General features: G+C 42.9%; 1 protein-coding gene across 1 annotated transcript in view; it reads left to right on the top strand.

The window, feature by feature from the left end:
- Nucleotides 1-637: 637 nt before the first annotated feature.
- The window catches only part of LOC132649582 (grainyhead-like protein 2 homolog), a 65,760-nt gene continuing 48,887 nt past the window's right edge, over nucleotides 638-17,510 (top strand). Inside the window, exons 1-2 of the mRNA XM_060373659.1 lie at nucleotides 638-701; nucleotides 5,712-5,881. Coding sequence (XP_060229642.1) covers nucleotides 638-701; nucleotides 5,712-5,881 — 234 coding nt within the window. The remainder of the gene's footprint in view (nucleotides 702-5,711; nucleotides 5,882-17,510) is intronic.

Raw genomic sequence — 17,510 nt, forward strand, 5'->3', positions numbered from 1 at the left:
ACCATGTGTCATCCACCCTATGATGATGTAGTAAGGAGGCTCTTACAGGCTCTTCTTTTGGGCTTCTCAGCCTTGAAAGCCACAAGCTTTTAAGCAATGTACTAAAGCATGTGGTATTTAGTTACACTAACAGAAAACAGACTAAGACGCACACCAAGTGGTAGAATTGGAGAGGTATGTAATGTGCTTATGTGTTTCTTACTCTGAGAGGCACGGCTTACAGACAAAGGTTTAGGGGTTTCTGCAGTATTGTGTGTATTCAACCCTGGGCCTACCTCACACATGGCTTTTAAGGGACCATGAGCAAGTGATGAAATGATTCGGTGATTGTCAAGAGCCAGCTCAAGTGTCAACATACTCAAGGACACCCAAGTTACTCATGACTTGTTAGAGTGCTCTGAAGAAGATAATGAGCTTGTTGGAAAATTCTTACATGAGTCACACAGGCTTTCAAATGCTGCTTTTTGATTTAGAAGAACAGGGAGAAAAATCTCAACACGTTTAGAAAGGTTTGTGTTTCTTCCATCTTTTTCAAATCAGAGTTGAGTGTTGCTCAGACAAGCCCCTCTCCTTTGTGAGTTGACCTGCCCAGGCTTGCAGATGTGGCACACAGAGGTTTCAGGACAGGTGGGTCAGTATGACTGTTGTCCACAATGGAGAAGCAGCTGTACATTCTTTAGATACTGTCTCTGATGTCAGAGGTAACTCACTGAGGGTCATGGAGAAGAGGTCATATGCCCAGCTAAAAGCTTCCTTCCTGTATCTATCACCCTGAGCATGGGCCTGTTGAATCATAGCTCCCAAACATATCAACCATGCCACATTCTCACAGCATCTGATGAAGCTGATGTGGCTGTGCACAGAATTGGCACAGTTCCCAGATTCATCTCTAGCATTCCACCTTCATTATTTCACTAGTCCAGACAGAATCTACAGCTTCTAGAAGAGTGCCATCTTCTGTATTAATTATACCACACTGTTTAATCTCCAACAATATACATATAATAATTAAAAGCGGTAGTTATAATTCTCCAAGCACATGAGGCTTAATTAAGGTGCAGGAGCCTCAGCCTTCAAAAGTCTGAATTAAAACAAGACACCCAATTAACAGACCACTGATTATCTGCAAAAGATAAAAGCAAAAGATAGCAAAAGGATTCACTCACCATCATACCTCCTTCAAAATTAAAAATAGTTGCATCCCATAATTTCTATGTGAAATATAACTTGCAAGAAATGAGTAAAGAAAGCAAATATGTGGGCATACTCATCATTTTTCCACAGCACCAGTGCCTTTGGTTTTCTTAGATGGGCTAGCTTGACCTTCTCACTCAGCCTTCTCATGCTAGCAAGTTCTAAAAATATTTTCTTGTTGAAGAAAACATTTCAGCATTCCCTGCCAAAGTACCCTTTTCCTGCCTTCCTTTGTAAGTAACTTCCCACAGTCCTCAAATGCCCAGTTTCCTTTCCTCCTTCACCATACATTCCCTCAGCACCTCATAAAGCAGTTGCCATTGAAGTATGTGCTTCAATATCTGCTGATGATTTATGGTTGAAATTGCAGTTAAAAATGCAGCTGTTGGTATCAGACAGAACTGAATTCAAATCATAGTTAATTAGTTACCAGATTTTTTGACTTCCATAAACAGTTTGGCTTCTCCCTATGAGAAAACATACTGATTGCTACCTCAGGAATTATTCCAAAAACAGACCTCATCATTGGCACAAGGCCTGTCCAGCATGAACATGTATGTTCTTAACTAGACCACAGTTATCATTCCAGGAGTCTTTGGGTCTGACTGCCAAGAGATGACAGTGGTTTTATCAGAAGGAAACAATATCTTTGAGTCCACTCTAGGTACAAGGATAAACCTCTTGGAGTGAGTCTAAGTGTTCCTGGTTAGATAAGTCCTCCGCCATTGTATAGCCTTGTGTCTGTTCATCAAGAAAAAAAAGGTTTTTTGTTTTTTTTTTTTTTTTTTTTTTTTTTTTTTTTTTTGGTGGGGAAGAATAGACCATTACATGGACCTCATGAATAAAGACTAATGTATATATTTTTTTTTCTTTTTACTTTTTCCCAAACAGGGTTTTTCTGTGTATCGTTGGCTGTCCTGGACTCTTTGTAGACCAGGCTGGGCTTGATCGCCTAGAGATCCACCTGCTTCTGTCTCCCTGAGTGCTGGGATTAAAGGCGTGCACCACCAACTAATGTGCTTTCTAAGAGCATGGTGGTGAAAACCAGAAGTACCCAAAAGATCCATTCCATTTTACAACAGAGTCAAGACTTCTCAAGTGTAGGAACCCCACCAGCCCCACATGAGAGTTGGCAGAAATGTAGTCTTGGCCTCACTCCATGCTCATGACTGAGAATATCTGGCAGTGGCCTATGTCTCACCAAAGCCCTATGCTGGCCTCCAACATTTGAAAATGTGCTTCTCAGATAGTCTTTAAACCCCGAGAATCCATGAATTACCATACTGCTCTGGGGCATCCTGACACACCCTGGATGATGTCTGTGGCTGTGTATTTCCATACTACTTGGCCTGACTTGGATGTTCAGGACATGATAACCTCAGACTGGAGATGTGGCTTTATGGCTGGCACCATGGCATCAATGGGATTAGTTTCATTAGAATTACTCCTCCCCGTGATTCCACTTATTTCGACATGACTTACTAGCTGAGCATTTAGTGATTGTCCTTTTGAGTGTAAATTATCATAATTAATAAGAACTGCCTTCATCCTATTTTTCTGTTTTTGTTGGGTAAGAAATAGAGAAAAGAACATTCAAGACTTCTTTGAAAAATCAGGCAGATTTAGAATAATTATCTTGTTTGTTTATGTTTATGTATTTAGTTGTGTTCTATTTTCTATATTGCAAGAGCTATAAGACTAGGGGCCTAGTGAGGACATTTCCTGGCACAGAATGAGCATTTTGGTTGCCATATTTATTGGTTGAGTGCCATATTAGAAGACTCTGGTGTGTTTCTATATGACAAGTGGTATGAAATTCTTTTTCTTTTTTTCAGCCCTTTTTGGGGGAAATTAAAACTGGAAAAATGAAGCCTTGTGATGTAGGACTCCACAGTGTCAATCTAAGCACCTTTCTTGTCTTAACTTCTAGATGTGACATTTCTTCTTTACAGCTGATCTTACCTGCTCTTTTCTCAAACAACTATAAGATTATCTTGCAAGGGATTAGTGAAGAAATCATGGAATTCAAATTTAAATTTGGCTTTCTTCTCTCTCTCATAGAGGAAGCCTGCAGAAAGCACAGGTGTGCATTCGTGATCGTCCCAAACATAAAGCCTTTTTAGAAACTGTAAGGGGTAATGTTCTTTTCTTTTGATTTTCCCCCTCATTTGCCTTTGAGTATTTATTTTAAAATAATGACTACCCTAAGAGAAAAGTGTATCAAGAATAAAATTAGAAAAGCCAAAATAAATGAATGAACTTACAAAAATAAAAATAATAAGAAGAAATGCAAATAGCCAGAGAACAAGAATGACTATTCAACGCCTTTAGCAATCAAGGAATTTCAGATTAAAATAATGTTTTGAATATTAGTTTGGAAAAAAGACAATCTGAGAAGAAAAGACATAATTGCCCTAAGTGTAAATTGTTCCTCCCTGGACCAGTGTGGCAAAATTAATCAGCCTTAAAATTATAGCTGGGTCTAGTGGCTCAGATCCCTAACCTCAGCACTTGAGAGGTAGCAGCAGGCAATCTCTGTGAGTTCCAGGCTAGCCAGGAATACACAGTGAGACCTTGTTTCAACAGAACAAAACAAAGTAAGAAACAAAAAAACTTATTTCCGGAAATATGCTTTTTTAAAATGTCTTTTGTTTTAATGCTAGCTGTTGAACCCAAGTTCTCCTAGCCCTTGCTCTACCAGCAAGCTATACTTCTGTCCCTGAGAATTTACTTTAATAAAATATAATTAAATTTAAATGAAATTTAGCTGTAAAAAGAAGTGAAACACTGGGGTAGGGCAGCAGACTGTCAGCTGTCAGCTGAGTGACCAATAAGAATAAAGCCATGACACATGGTCTGATACAATCGTATAATTTTACAGAAGGTTTTACATATGGAAGACACCAGAGATGAGCCAAGCAAAACAATATAGCAATGAAAAAGATGTTTATTAATCATTGTATAAAAATATCTACATGTTTGGAGAAAAGGAGCTAGATGAGAGATAAGAGCACATAGATAAAGTTTAAAGGCAGTTAATTGTGGGTTAGTAGACTGTGGTTGTCCTTAATTTTTTTTATTTATTCATGGTCTCTGACTTTCCTATGTTGAATATACATACTTTTATGCTAAAAGTTTATGTGCTTTGTTTAAAATATAAAGGTTTGGAGTTGGCTATGACAGCTCAAACCTGTAATCTCAGCATTCAGGACAAGTTTAACCAGCTTGGGTTATACTTGTGGAACTGTGTCTCAAGGCACAGAGAAACAAAACAATGCCAAAAAAGAAAAGAAACATCTTGCTTTGAGGTTTCTCTAGGCAAGACCACTGGAGTGAGTGAAAAGGAAATAAGTTAGCACTCTCCACAAGAAGATTCTAGGCTGGCTAGGTGCATGTGGGCAGATATTTGCATGTAGGGTAGATGAAATGAAGACACAGCATTCAGCAAACTGCTTTGAACCCCTCAGGGATCATAGAAAGCAGAGGTGATCCGAGAAAGAGGGGGAAATAGAATTCAGACTGAGGCTAGACCAGCCAGCCTATCCCAGGGAGTCTGGAGAGCATGAGGTGGGTTTTCCTGCACCATTCCGCTCCCAGCAATAAGGAATCTTCCTGCAGTGCTGAGGTACCAGTTTCATCATTGGAGATAAGCAAATTGGGCTTTTCTGTGTAGCCCAACATGCCCATAACAGTACACAGCACCCATGCTGATCTCTATTGACTCCATGGGGAGTCTAATGGGATGACAGGGAATAGCTACATACCATAAGGGAATAGATACCTACTCTATAAGGGAGTCACTACATACTGGATGAGGGAATAGACACATACTATAAGGGAATAGATAACATATTGTGTAAGGAGTGACCATAGGACAGAGCCCAAAGTGGTCAGGTGATGACAGCCAAGTGAGATTAACGCAACGCTCTGGAGTACTAAGATAAGTTTTAGAAATGTCCTTCTTTGGCATGGGGGTGCCTCAGTGTAGTGTGTGCTTAGTGTGTGTTTGATCCCTATCACCATCACTGCTCATGGAAAGCCTTCACTCTACTGCAGTTCCTTTAGTGACATCACCTGACTGGCAGAATATTTTGCTTCTAAAAATTGTCCCTGTGTGTGTATGGGGGGAGTGGGGGATGGCTGTCAAAAAAGTGGGAAGTAGGAATGTGAACAGAAAAAAAAGACCTAATAATCAAATCAGATAAAGACATGGTTCACATAGATTTACTCTTAATAAAAAGACGTGAGTAAATTTTTTTTCAGCCGTAGAATTCTGTAAGCAGAAATATGTAGCTTGTCACACTGCAAAATAGGCAAATCCAAAACTTTACCATTGACAAATAATGTGTCATCGAGGGACTCTTACTTTAGTGTACAAGCATGTGTGCGTGCATGGGTGCATATGTATGTGTGTGGCGTGTGAGTGTTTTGAGCCAGGGTCTCATGTACTGGCCAAGGCTGGTCTCTGTTACAAGGATGACCCGGAACTCTAGATCCTCTTGTCTTTACCTCCCAAGTACAGGGATTAGAGGCTTGTGCCTCTCCTCCTGGCTACCACCCTGCTAAGCCCTTTTTCTCTTTCACTGTCATAGCTGACTACAAGGAGAGCTTCAACACCATTGGAAACATTGAAGAGATCGCGTACAATGCTGTTTCCTTCACCTGGGATGTGAATGAAGAGGCAAAGGTTAGTGAAACCTACCATGGCTCTTAATGAATGAAGACTCTTGTTCAAAACCCTGTGTAGTGTTTTCCTAGAAACTTGAGTCAAAAAGAAGAAAACGAGCATGGTCCCTTTCTTATTTTATTTATTTATTTATTTATTTGTTTATCTATCATCTGTGTATCTATCTATGTATCTGTATGTATGTATGTATCTGTCTGTCTATTTTGGTTTTTAAAGACTGAGTTTCTCTGTGTAACAGCCTTGGTTCTCCTGGAACTCTCTTTGTAGACCAGGCCAGCCTTGAATTCACAAAGATTCAACTGCCTCTTCCTCCCAAGCACTGGGGCCCTGCTATATTCCCTTTTAGAGGATTCATGCCTTTGTCCTTTTGTTGTGGGGTGTGAGCTTCTGCTCTGAAAAAATATGGTGAGCTGCCATGTTGCCCCTCCTCAGTTCTTCAGGCCACATGTTCCAGTCTAGAACTTGCATCTAACACTTGGAGTCTCGTAAGCCCCCGGCTTCTCTATGCCACCATCAGGAAGCTTGTATCTTCACAGTAGCGACATACAGCTTCAGTAGGTGAAGGAGCAGAGCTCCAGAAGTAGGGCTTCCAATCACCTTCACCACGATGACTTTGAAACACTTCTTTGTTGACTGACCCTCTTCTGTTTCTTTGGGTGTAAGTGTAGCTGAGACATGCAGGGGTAAGTAATGTCTCTGACAAACAGGCATCAAGGACAGATGCCTGCCCTACCTTGGTTTGGATAAGGAAGTGTTTCCACAGATAGCCCTGTTTGCTCTCTAGCCACAGGTCTGTTTTGAAGGCCCCAAAGCTCATTCTGGGTCTCAGTGTCTTATTCTTCAGCCTCATTTCGCACTTAAAGGATGTTTCAGATAAAACCTAAGCTTGTTTTCTGCTTCAGTTGTGTACCTGTGTACCGGCTGGAGAGTGTTAGAAGACTTTGTCTTTCATCTCAGGAGGAGGTCAATGTAAACAAGGCTGTCAATGCTTCATTGTCCTCAGCGGGAAGGCTGGGTGAGAGAGGAAACTGGCTGGGAGTTTGCAAGCAGGCTTTCCAGAAGAAAATGAATTGCTCAGGGTCTCATTCCACTCATGTATAAAACAATGTAGGTGAAACTGGCTTTAGGCCCAAGAAAGCTGACCCAAATGGGCATTCAGTGACAAGTCAGCCGTGCAGCCTGGAGAATGTTCCAGAGAAGGGAACAGGCCCTACTACAAGATGCTTCACACAGAACTTCAGGCAAAATGTGTCTCTGGCATGCCTGCACACACCATGTGCTCTTGGCTGCCTGAGACCTCTCCAACTCTCTCCCTACTCCTGAGACTGTCACAGCTTACTGAGGTTGTCTGCGCCATTTCACGGCTCCTGCCACCTATCTTTCTTTAGCCTGTGCTGGCCCCTGCTCTTTATGTTTCTCTTTGAGGCTAGACTATTGCACAAAAGGGGTTTGTGTTAGGGCACAGTACTGGGATGTGCTGGAATCTCTGGCAGTCAAAACAAATGTCTCTACAGGCATCTTACTAGGCTTTGGGGGATATCGATCCAGCAAGGGATCCAGTAACCAATCAGCAGTGTGACCAGGGGGAGGCCATATCCACTTCATGGTTACTGAGAAGAAAAATGGGATTTTGCCACAGAAGATGTCCTAGAGTGTTAAAGCTAGCTCTAAACATGCACCACAGTCCTCTCCGTATTTTCAGTATTACAGTCTGCTGTAATGGATGGTAGAGACAAGTGAGTTAAGGGCTGTTTCAGTAGGGACCTTTGAAAGAGAAGTGGACATCCCAAGAGACAGGCTCCATGGAAGCTGATGGAATAGTTGATTTGGGGCTACACTAGCTGATCTTGCAGCCAGTTCATTCTACACCACTCACTTACCATATACAAGTGCTCACTTTATGTATGCATGGATGGATACATGTATGTCTGTGTGCATGAGTGTGCACATGTGTGCCTGTCTGTATGTGAGTTTGCACATATGTGCACAGGTATACTTCTAGGCACACATACTGGTTTTCTGTAGACATTGGCAAATGGTCTTGGACAATATTTTATGATACTTCCTGCAGTAGTGTTTGTTTTATTTCCTTAATACCTATTTTTAGTGAATGTCTTTTGTTTTAAGTGATAAGTAAGCTTTTTAATGTTACAAATGGTTATTACTGATTTTATAGTAAGTAGACTGCAAAAGAAACACTAGGATAGCAGTTGTGGGAAAGACTGTCAGCTAAACAGGGAGGATTGGTGATATCATACAGAAAATGTTTTCTTTTCCGGGGTTGCTGTTACGTTTATACCCAACAGATATCTGCAGGCTTCAGGAGGGGGTCTCAGCAGCTCAGTCTATATCACAGGATGTTTGGGATTTTTTTTTTTTTTGGTGGCCAGAAAACACAGACCTATGGTCCACAAAGCACATGTGTTAATATTGTGCATTTATGAATTATTCTAAATTTTAACATTTTCACCCATGTTTAAAAATAAAGAGTTTTTAGTTTGTTTGTAACATTTTTTTTGGAGATAGGGTCTCCCTGTGCTACCTTCTGGGGTGTGGGATTATAGGCCTAAACTATAATACCAGGCTTCATCATTATCATCATCATCACTATTGTTGTTGTTATCATTATTATTATTGTTATTATTATTATTATTAGATGCAGGTTTTTTAATTATTTTGATAATTAAGAATTCTAGAGGCACTGGGCCTAAGTTTGCAAGGTTGTAAGTGGCTTTCATGATGAGTGACATTATCCTAGTGCTATTCTGTTCTGGAACTTTCTCTGCCCAGCCCTGGGTATACATTTGAATTTTTACGCACTATGGCATCCACCCGAGGTTCAGGTCTTTGCTAGCTACCATTGTTGGGAGGTAGCAACACAATGAGATTTAAAATGTTTCTCATGTGTATGTGCCAAGTACTTTACCCACTGGGCCTTCTCCTTAGCCCCTCTTCTAATGTTGTGTTTATTGTTTGTGTGTGCGCACACTCCTGTGTGGTCCTTAAAATTGACCCCAGGACTTCCCATGTGCTAGGCAAGTGCTCTGCTTCTGAGGACCTTACGCAGCCCTGCCTCTTAGCCCTGCATCTATCTTTCCTCTGGAGCAAGCAGGAGAAAGGAGAGGACACCAACACTGAGTTATTTAGCTTCCTTTAGTAATGAACAACATTTGGCCAGGAATGTGCTCAAGTTCTGTGGTGGTCCCAGGCTCTGGCCATGGTCCCAAGCTGGCTTCCTGCTTCAGGCCTAGTGGCTGCAAGGTTCCACCTCTCAGAGCCGGTTTTTCCGGTTGTGCCACAGTGGCTTTCTGTTAGGTGACTCAAGCAGGCTAAACAGTCTTGGACAGGACCTGTTCCCCTCGGGGTCTGTGCAGTCTGGAGGACCATGCACTGTGAATTGTCTCAGGTTCTTGGTGTGTAGATGGTGGAGTTCTGAGTGTCCCCACTGTCCCCACAGGTGGGCATGGGTCCTGGCCAGTGCAGCAGAAGGCACCTGCAGTGAGGTACAGCTGTGGCCTAGACCTGGCACCAGAGTTTCCAGCATTTGTGTTTATTTTTTCTGGGGACGGGGTGGTTTTTAAGCCAAGCTGTGTGGCCCAGACTGGCTCAGAACTCACAGCAATCCTCCTGTCTCAGCCTTCCAAATGCTGGTATTACAGGCATTGCCGGCTTCCAGCATCTCATGTCCCCTTCCTCAGTTTTATTTGCTGAGCTGTGGAATGGTGGGGAGTCAGGGTAAACACTCCACAGATGCCTGAGGTCCCACCCAGAGGGTTATGATGGGACAGCTTCTGAGCCTTACTTTCTCACATGACTCTCACCTGCAGTGCATTCCGATTTTAAGTTTCTCTTTAAAGTCAAACACTGGTACTAGAAAGCAGGTTTGCCAAGCACAAATCTCCAAGATGGTGATTTTTCACACAAGACTGTTGAGTCATTCAAGAGTAGTGAGCTTGGAGTACTGGTTCAGAGCATCTCTGCGACGGTGACATCACCCACACGGTGCAGCCCTAACTGCAGCTCTTTCTCAGGTTTCCAGGGAGAGTTCAAATGCCCCATGCCTCTTCAGTGTTGCTCTCTCTTCCATAGTGATTCCAAGGTTAACCTAGTCCCTGAGTGCTAGGATGTCTGTCATGGAGACCATACAGGAGACCAGCGTGAGCATTAGAGTGCTGCAGAATTCCTTGCACTCTTTGCCTTGTTACCATATTAGGAGACCAGCACACTACACCCTTTGTTTTGTGTTTGCGCCTTCCTACTCTAGCAAATGCTAGGATGAGGGAGGTCACCCCCTCCCCAGTCTTTAAAAAAAATCCCTCTTCAGCCAATATTTTGGAAGAATCTTAATTCAGTAAAAAATATTTCTCAATAGGGATTGAGCATAGCAAAAGTCCTCCCTCTTGATTAGTTTCTTTAGGTGTACAGATTTTAGTAGGTTTATCCTATATTATATGTCTATATGAGTGCAATCCCTATCCAGAAAGGCAAAGAGGATGAACATCAGAAGAAGGAGAAAAGAGACCTCTGAAAGGCTCTGCCCTGTACACTATCAAAGCAGATACTGAGACTTATTGCCAACCTTTGGGCAGAGTGCAGGGAATCTTATGAAGGAAGTGGGAGACAGTAAGATCTGGAGAGGACAGGAGCTCCACAAGGAGAGCAACAGAACCAAAAAATCTGAGCACAGAGGTCTTTCCTGAGACATACTCCAACCAAGGACCATGCATGGAGATTACCTAAGACCCCTACACAGATAATAGCCCATGGCAGTTCAGTGTCCAAGTGGAGTTCCATAGTAATAGGAACAGGGACTGTCTCTGACATGAACTGATTGGCCTGCTCTTTGATCATCTCCTCCTGAGTGGGGAGCAGCCTTACCAGGCCACAGAAGAAGACAATGCAGTCACTCCTGATGAGACCTAATAGAATAGGATCAGAAGGAAGGAAAAGAAGACCTCCCCTAAGAGTGGACTTGGGGAGGGGCATGCATGCAGAGGGGGGGGGGAAGGGAGGGATTGGGACAGAAGGAGGGAGGGAACCACAGGGGGGATATAAAATAAATAAAGTGTAATTAATAAAGAATTAAAAAATATTTCTCCTTCACCACCACTAAAGACGAGTCTATTACATCTTTCTTTAGAAAAATTTTTGTTTACTGTCTATTATTATTATTAATGTGTCTCTCTGTGTGAGCCTGGGTGCACAGGAGTGAGGACATGCATATAGAGCTCAGAGGACACTTTCCCAGAGTTGTATCTCTCTTTGTACCTTGCTCTGAGTCAGGGTCTCTTGTCTCTGTCACCCTCCACAGTCCAGGCAGGAGGACATAAACTTCCTGTCTCTGCGTCCCATCTCTCAGGAGGACTGTGGGATTACAGACACTCCAGCATCCCTAACTCCCTATCTAGGTTGTGGGAACAGGTCTCAGATTGCCAAGCTTGTGTGGCAAGTACTTTTGCCCACTAAGACATCTTGTTGGCCTTTCTTTTGACAAGTCTTAAAGAAAAACCTGCCAGGCTGTGGTGGTACATGCCTTTAATCCCAGTACTGGGGAGGTAGAGGCAGACCGATATATTTATGAGTTTGAGGACAGAGCTAGTTCCAGGAGAGCCAGAGCTAAATGGTGAAATCCCATCTTGAAACAAACAAACAAAAGCAACCTAAAATAATTCAGTAATATTAAGCTGGCATAGTAGACGGTGGACAACTCATTTGAATTTGAAAAACGTAGAAATGAACCTGTGAAATACCAGCGAGAGCTATGGAACAAAACCATTGATGCAATGAAGAGAGTTGAAGAGATCAAGCAGAAACGCCAGGCTAAGTTTATAATGAACAGGTTGAAGAAAAACAAAGAGCTGCAGAAGGCTCAGGATGTCAGAGAGGTCAAGCAGAACATCCATCTCATCCGGGCTCCTCTTGCAGGCAAAGGAAAGCAGCTGGAGGAGAAAATGGTACAGCAATTACAGGAGGATGTGGACATGGAGGATGCTTCCTAATGGTGCTGCCTGCAGCCAGCCCCGTGCACACTGGAAACCAGTGGAGACTGTGGGTTTCTAAGTTATTGATTGGTTACTTTATTCTTTGCTGCCTTTGGATTTAGCGTCTCTGCCTGTCAGGGTAGAACAAGGCTTCCTGTTTGATGCTGTCTGTCCTGTTTGCCTGAATACCTTCCACTAGCTGCAATTAAGGACTTGATGTGTCCCATTCATCCCTTTATTATTAGATTACTAGTGAATGTTCTTCCAGTCTCAGGAAGAGAGTTTCAGAAACATGTCTGTATCAACAGATGTTTAGGATGCAACTGGATGTACAGGGCTAAGAGATGTCATGGAGGACATTTCTCTGCATCTCAACTTCCAATTTGCATCCCAGTCCTGCAAGATTAGGTAGATGGAAGGGCGGATGCTACCCTCAGGCTCCTGTCCTACCCATCCTCATGGAAGCAAATCATCCATTACAATGAGACCAAAAAAAAAGTGCTATAATTTTCCTTTTCCAATAATTGCAGAGTGCAATTTACATGGGCCCAGGAGGGAAGATGGGCATCAGCTTCGCCTCCTCAGCAAAGCAGATTAAATGACTCTTCCTGCTTGGCCACAGGCCCCATGTTTAACATCCTCAGCCCCACAGCAGCTGGCCCCCAGAAAAGCTGGTGTGCTGTTTTAACACTTCAGAGCCCAGAGCTTTCCTTATCCTTATGCCCTGGAGCATTACTTGTTTGTATCATAAAAACCATTGTTAATCCCATCACTCAGGAGGCAGAGGCCAGGTGGATCTCTGTGGTTTGAGTCCAGCCTGGTCCACATAGTGAGTTTCAGGATAGCCAGGACTACACAGAGAAACCCTGTCTTGAAAAACCAAAAAGAACTACCACCACCAACAATAACAAAACCCCAAACCATTGACCAGAATGGACGTAGCTACTACTTCAGATATTTTGCTCTCTTCAGCTGAGTGCTTGTGTGTGTGTAGACTAACTTGACATCAACAATCTCTGCTGAATGTGTGTGTACGTGCCCACTCACACATGTGTGCTCTGAATAGCCTAACATTAGCGGGTCTTTCTACTCTGTACACACTAAAGAGCAGCATTTCCCAAGACTGCAGTTCTGAGGTATTTAACTGGGTTCTTTCTACCTTTACACATTTATTCTCTATCTACTCACCTCTCTAGCTCTTTCTCTGGTATCCTGAAATTTATTTTCACATTTATGGGCTTGTGTTTTTCTTTTATACTTTTTTCCTGTCATGAATAGTAGAGACTTTTTGTTCTTTTCCTTTTGTTCAAAACCATGCAAGAGGCCCAGCATGTAACACACAAACAAAACTAAGATGGAGATTATTTTCAGAGAAGATGAAGGTATGTGCAACTTAAGCAATCAAATAAGCAAACACACTGCAAGTTGTTCTGACCTTCACACACACCCAACAGGAGAGAGAGGAGGAGGAGGAATGGAGAGAGAGAGAGGATTTAGAATAAAAAGTTGTCTGTAAGCTTGTACCTGTAGAAACCCATCAGGTGATTGTGACCATGGCGTGCTGACATTTCCTCTGAGCCCTGCTTCCTTACTAGTCTACTTCTAATTAATGTTAAGTATCTGAGTTTGCTCTAATATTTAAAAGATGTCATCTAAAGCTGAGGCTGTTTTTTGAGGAGTGGTTGTTGAGATGGCTGGCTGATGACAACTGAAGATAAGAGGTCTTCATCCATCTGTAAATCTGTCTCTGAGGAAGACAAAAGCCAATGGGAAGCAGTGCCTAGCAGCACCTGTACTATAGGGCAAGTAGGCAGAGTCAGTGTGTAGAGATCTGAGGACCTGTGTCCTGTAGAGCAACTTCCCTTGTCTCTCCTCCTGTGTGTTGGTTTCTTCCTTCAGGTGCTCCTCTCTCAAGGTGCAGCTAGTGGTGAGCAAGCCCCGCCCAGTCCCTGCATGTGAGCCAGGAATGGACAGTACAGTCCCTCTGAGTTTAAGAGACAGCTTGTTAACAGAGCAGGTCTGTGATGGCAGTGACATTTCACTACAAGAAAGCGTGAATTGTGGAGAACAGAATTTTTTAATCTTGTACAACTTTATAGTTACTTTAGGTGAGTGAGATTATGCTAATTAAAAGCTATCCTTAAACTCAGTACCTATCATGTCTCAGGTTTGCTATTTCTTTTCTTCCTCCTCCTCTTTCACTTTTTCATTTTAATTTTTATTTGGGTGTGTGTGTTTGTATGCATTTCCCATAGAGGCCAAAAGAGGCTGTCAGATTCCCCTTGAACTGGAGTTATAGGCAGTTGTAAATTTCCAAACATGGGTGCTAGGAACCAAGTTTGGATCCTCTGGAAGAGCACTGAATGCACTTACTTGCTGAATCATTTTTCCAGCCTCATTTAGCTGTCTCTTTTCCAGTATTTCTTTTTTCATCTGAGATGTCTAACAGGTGCTGTTGTTGAGTCAAGCTTTCATATAGCAGAGGCTGGCTGTGATCTCTTGATAATCCTGCCACCATTGCCCAGTGCTGGAATTACAGGCTTGTGCAATCACACCCTACTTTATTGGTGCTCTGTGTCAAGTACAGCGCTCTTAGAAAGCTAAACTTCTGGGTCTGGAGATGACTTAGTGGTTAAGAGCACTAGTCTTGTAGAGGACCCAAGTTCTATTTCCAGCACTCACATGGTGGCTCACAACCATCTGTGACTCCAGCTTTGAAGGGTCTGATGCTTCTAAACTCATAGAGCCTGGGCCATGCAAATGGTATACATACATACATACATACATACATACACACACACACCACATACACACACCATGCACACACACGCAAAACACTTCTGTTCATAGAATAACATGCATAAATCTGAAAAGTAATTTACAAAAATCTAAATTTGGTAGTCATGGTGTACCTTCCTAGGGCATGCATCTAAATGGACTCTCCCTTGAACTCTTCCTTGAACTCCTGGACACCAGAGGAGGGGACAAGATGTGCAAACATTGGTTTTTAGAATGCACAGAGAGAGCGAATGGACTGCCTAAAGGATGCCATAGTTCCGGGTGAGCAAGGTTCATAACTTTGCTGGTTCCCTACCCCACAGCATCAACAGGAAGTTGATGCCTTTTCTTAGGGAGCTTCTACGGCAGTTAAAAGATAAAGCCGTTTGTGCAGAAGTTACCATTCACTTAGACTAAGTTAGTATTTTGCTTAACTTAGGCCGATTTTAAGCAGGTTATCTGATAGAGAATATTATAGGGCATCCCATGGTCTCAAAAGTAAAGAGAGCACTGGGAGAGGCTCCTGGGAGAGGTCTCAGAAGGATTGAGTTACACACAGCCGAGCAGGGCAAATGGCGTTTTTCTGTGTTTGCTGGGGCGTGGTGTGGGCAGAGGGAGCTTTAAAAGGGAAAGACAAACATTTGCTGGAGTCTGTGGTATTGAACTTAAACAAAGCCTTGCCTTTGTTCCTCTTTTATAAGGTAAGGGCTGACAGGAAAACTGGAGCTAATGCTTGTGAACAAGGAGTAATCTTTGGATGGCATCTCACCGAAGATATCAGTTGATCTTTTGTTAGTGTGGAGCAGCCATGGTCTCTGCCCTGCATTCTACTTACGGCTCTGAACTTCACAGCTATAAGCTATTGTGTTGTGCAGAGAATTGGATTACACACTTGGATTTCATGACATAATGGTGTGTGCCTGTGTGCACAATGACTAATATTTGTTCAGCAATTACTATATATCAGGCACCCTGCTAGGCCTTTATACGTATTATCCAATTATTCGTGTTTCTAAGCAGGTAACAGCTTTCATCTGAGGAGTGAGTTGAAGTTAGTAGTTTACCTCAGTAACACAGCAAATGCACAACAGAGCCAAGCAAGTCTAGGCTGAGCACAGTCCTTCCATAGTGCTGGTCTATGTTGGGGGGACTGTGAAGGGACATCTCCACTCTCATGGCCAGGGAGACAAGGGTGTATTTGAGGCAGCAGATGAGATACCAGTTTTGAGAGATGGGATTCCTGGCCAGGCACAGGTCCTGCTCTCAGAGAAGCTAAGACAGGCCTGGAACTAAGGTGAACTTCCAAGACTCTTGCCTCCACCTCCCAGCACTGGTATCACAGGCAGGAACCACTGAGGCATGGCTTTTTCTTCTCCACTTTCAGCTGGAGAAAACAACTTAAGCAGCAAATTTATGTTCCTGTGTATAGTTGTATACAAAAACCACACAGACATTCACAGTGGCATTGGTTGTAAACTAAAAGCTAGAAACAGCCTAATGGGGGGGGGGGATTTCTCATTCTATATGTAAGCATTTTTAAAGAGACACAGCTATCAGATTTCATCATTATGTGGGAAAAGTGAGAATTGGGAATATGTGTTCTCTTCTGCCCTTTGCAGAATAGGACAGAACTCACATTTGCATAGTACACTGAGGTACTTGACTGGGGAACAAGGGCGGGAGAGTGTTTGCAGTTTTGCTTTTGGTGCCTTTTGAGTTTTGTATTGGATTAGAGCATTACAAAGTTTTTAGATCTGGGGATGTGGCTAAGTTGCTAGGCTGCTCACCTAGTATGTGCAAAGCCCAGGTTTTGATCACCAGCCACACACATACCAGGAATATATGAGGCCCTATCCAGAGAGGGTGTGATAGAGAGAAAGAGAGGACAAGAAAGCAAAACCACCAAAAAGTTGACTGAATTTACACTTAAATTCCCACAACAGGGAGCTTGTCAATGTGTGAAGCAGTCACTGTTAGGCAGTGTCCAAGGCCCTCCTCATCCTAGTATGCTGCTGTGTAAGATCCAATGGGGTGGCAGAGCTGAACAGTGAAAATTGGAGATGAATGGACTCTCTGGCCTAGACATCCCTCCTGCTAAGTTCTGTGGAGAAGTAGACTTAATCATTTTATTTTATTTTATTTTATTTTATTTTATTTTATTTTATTTTATTTTTTGGTGAGACAGGGTTTCTCTGTGTTGTTCTGGCTGTCTTGGAACTCACTATTTAGACTGGGATGTCCTTGAACTAAAAATCCCACCTTCCTCTGCGTCCCAGTGCTGGGATTAAAGGCATGCACCACCAGTCAGCCGATTTGATATTTTAAAAATAAATTTACCTTGATTTAATGTTTGTTTAATCATTGAGGCTTATAAACTGGAGTCATCTGAGGTTGGCTTTACAAACTCCCTGAGGAAAAATCTGGCCAGGATAGGGTAGTGTCCCCCTGAAAGAGCAGGGTTGGGGGCCCCTGTGGTGCAGTAGAGCTACCTGAGCAGTGCACAGGGGTGGCCTGCTTGACTGCTCTGGCTCTGAGGAAGAACAGTTACAAAGATGAGCATCATGGAGGTTGGCTGTGGGCTGTGTGGTGGGTGGCGAGGTTGGGGAAGCTCCTTACTTTTGCTTGTATGGCTCCTTTCCGGTTGAAAAGTATGGCCTCATTTAAATACCATAGCACCAAAGTGGGGATTATTAGAGCTTCTCAAAAGACAGGGTCTGCAAGAAGGAGGGCTGGCTGAAGGAGCTTCCTTCTGCTCCTTCCTTCCTTCCTTCCTTCCTTCCTTCCTTCCTTCCTTCCTTCCTTCCTTCCTTCCCTCCCTCTCCCCTTCTCTTTCTTTCTTTTTTTCATTCTTTCATTCTCTCTCTCTGTTT

The sequence above is a fragment of the Meriones unguiculatus genome, chromosome 20 (genome assembly GCF_030254825.1).
Source record: "Meriones unguiculatus strain TT.TT164.6M chromosome 20, Bangor_MerUng_6.1, whole genome shotgun sequence".
Classification (NCBI taxonomy): Eukaryota; Metazoa; Chordata; class Mammalia; order Rodentia; family Muridae; genus Meriones; species Meriones unguiculatus.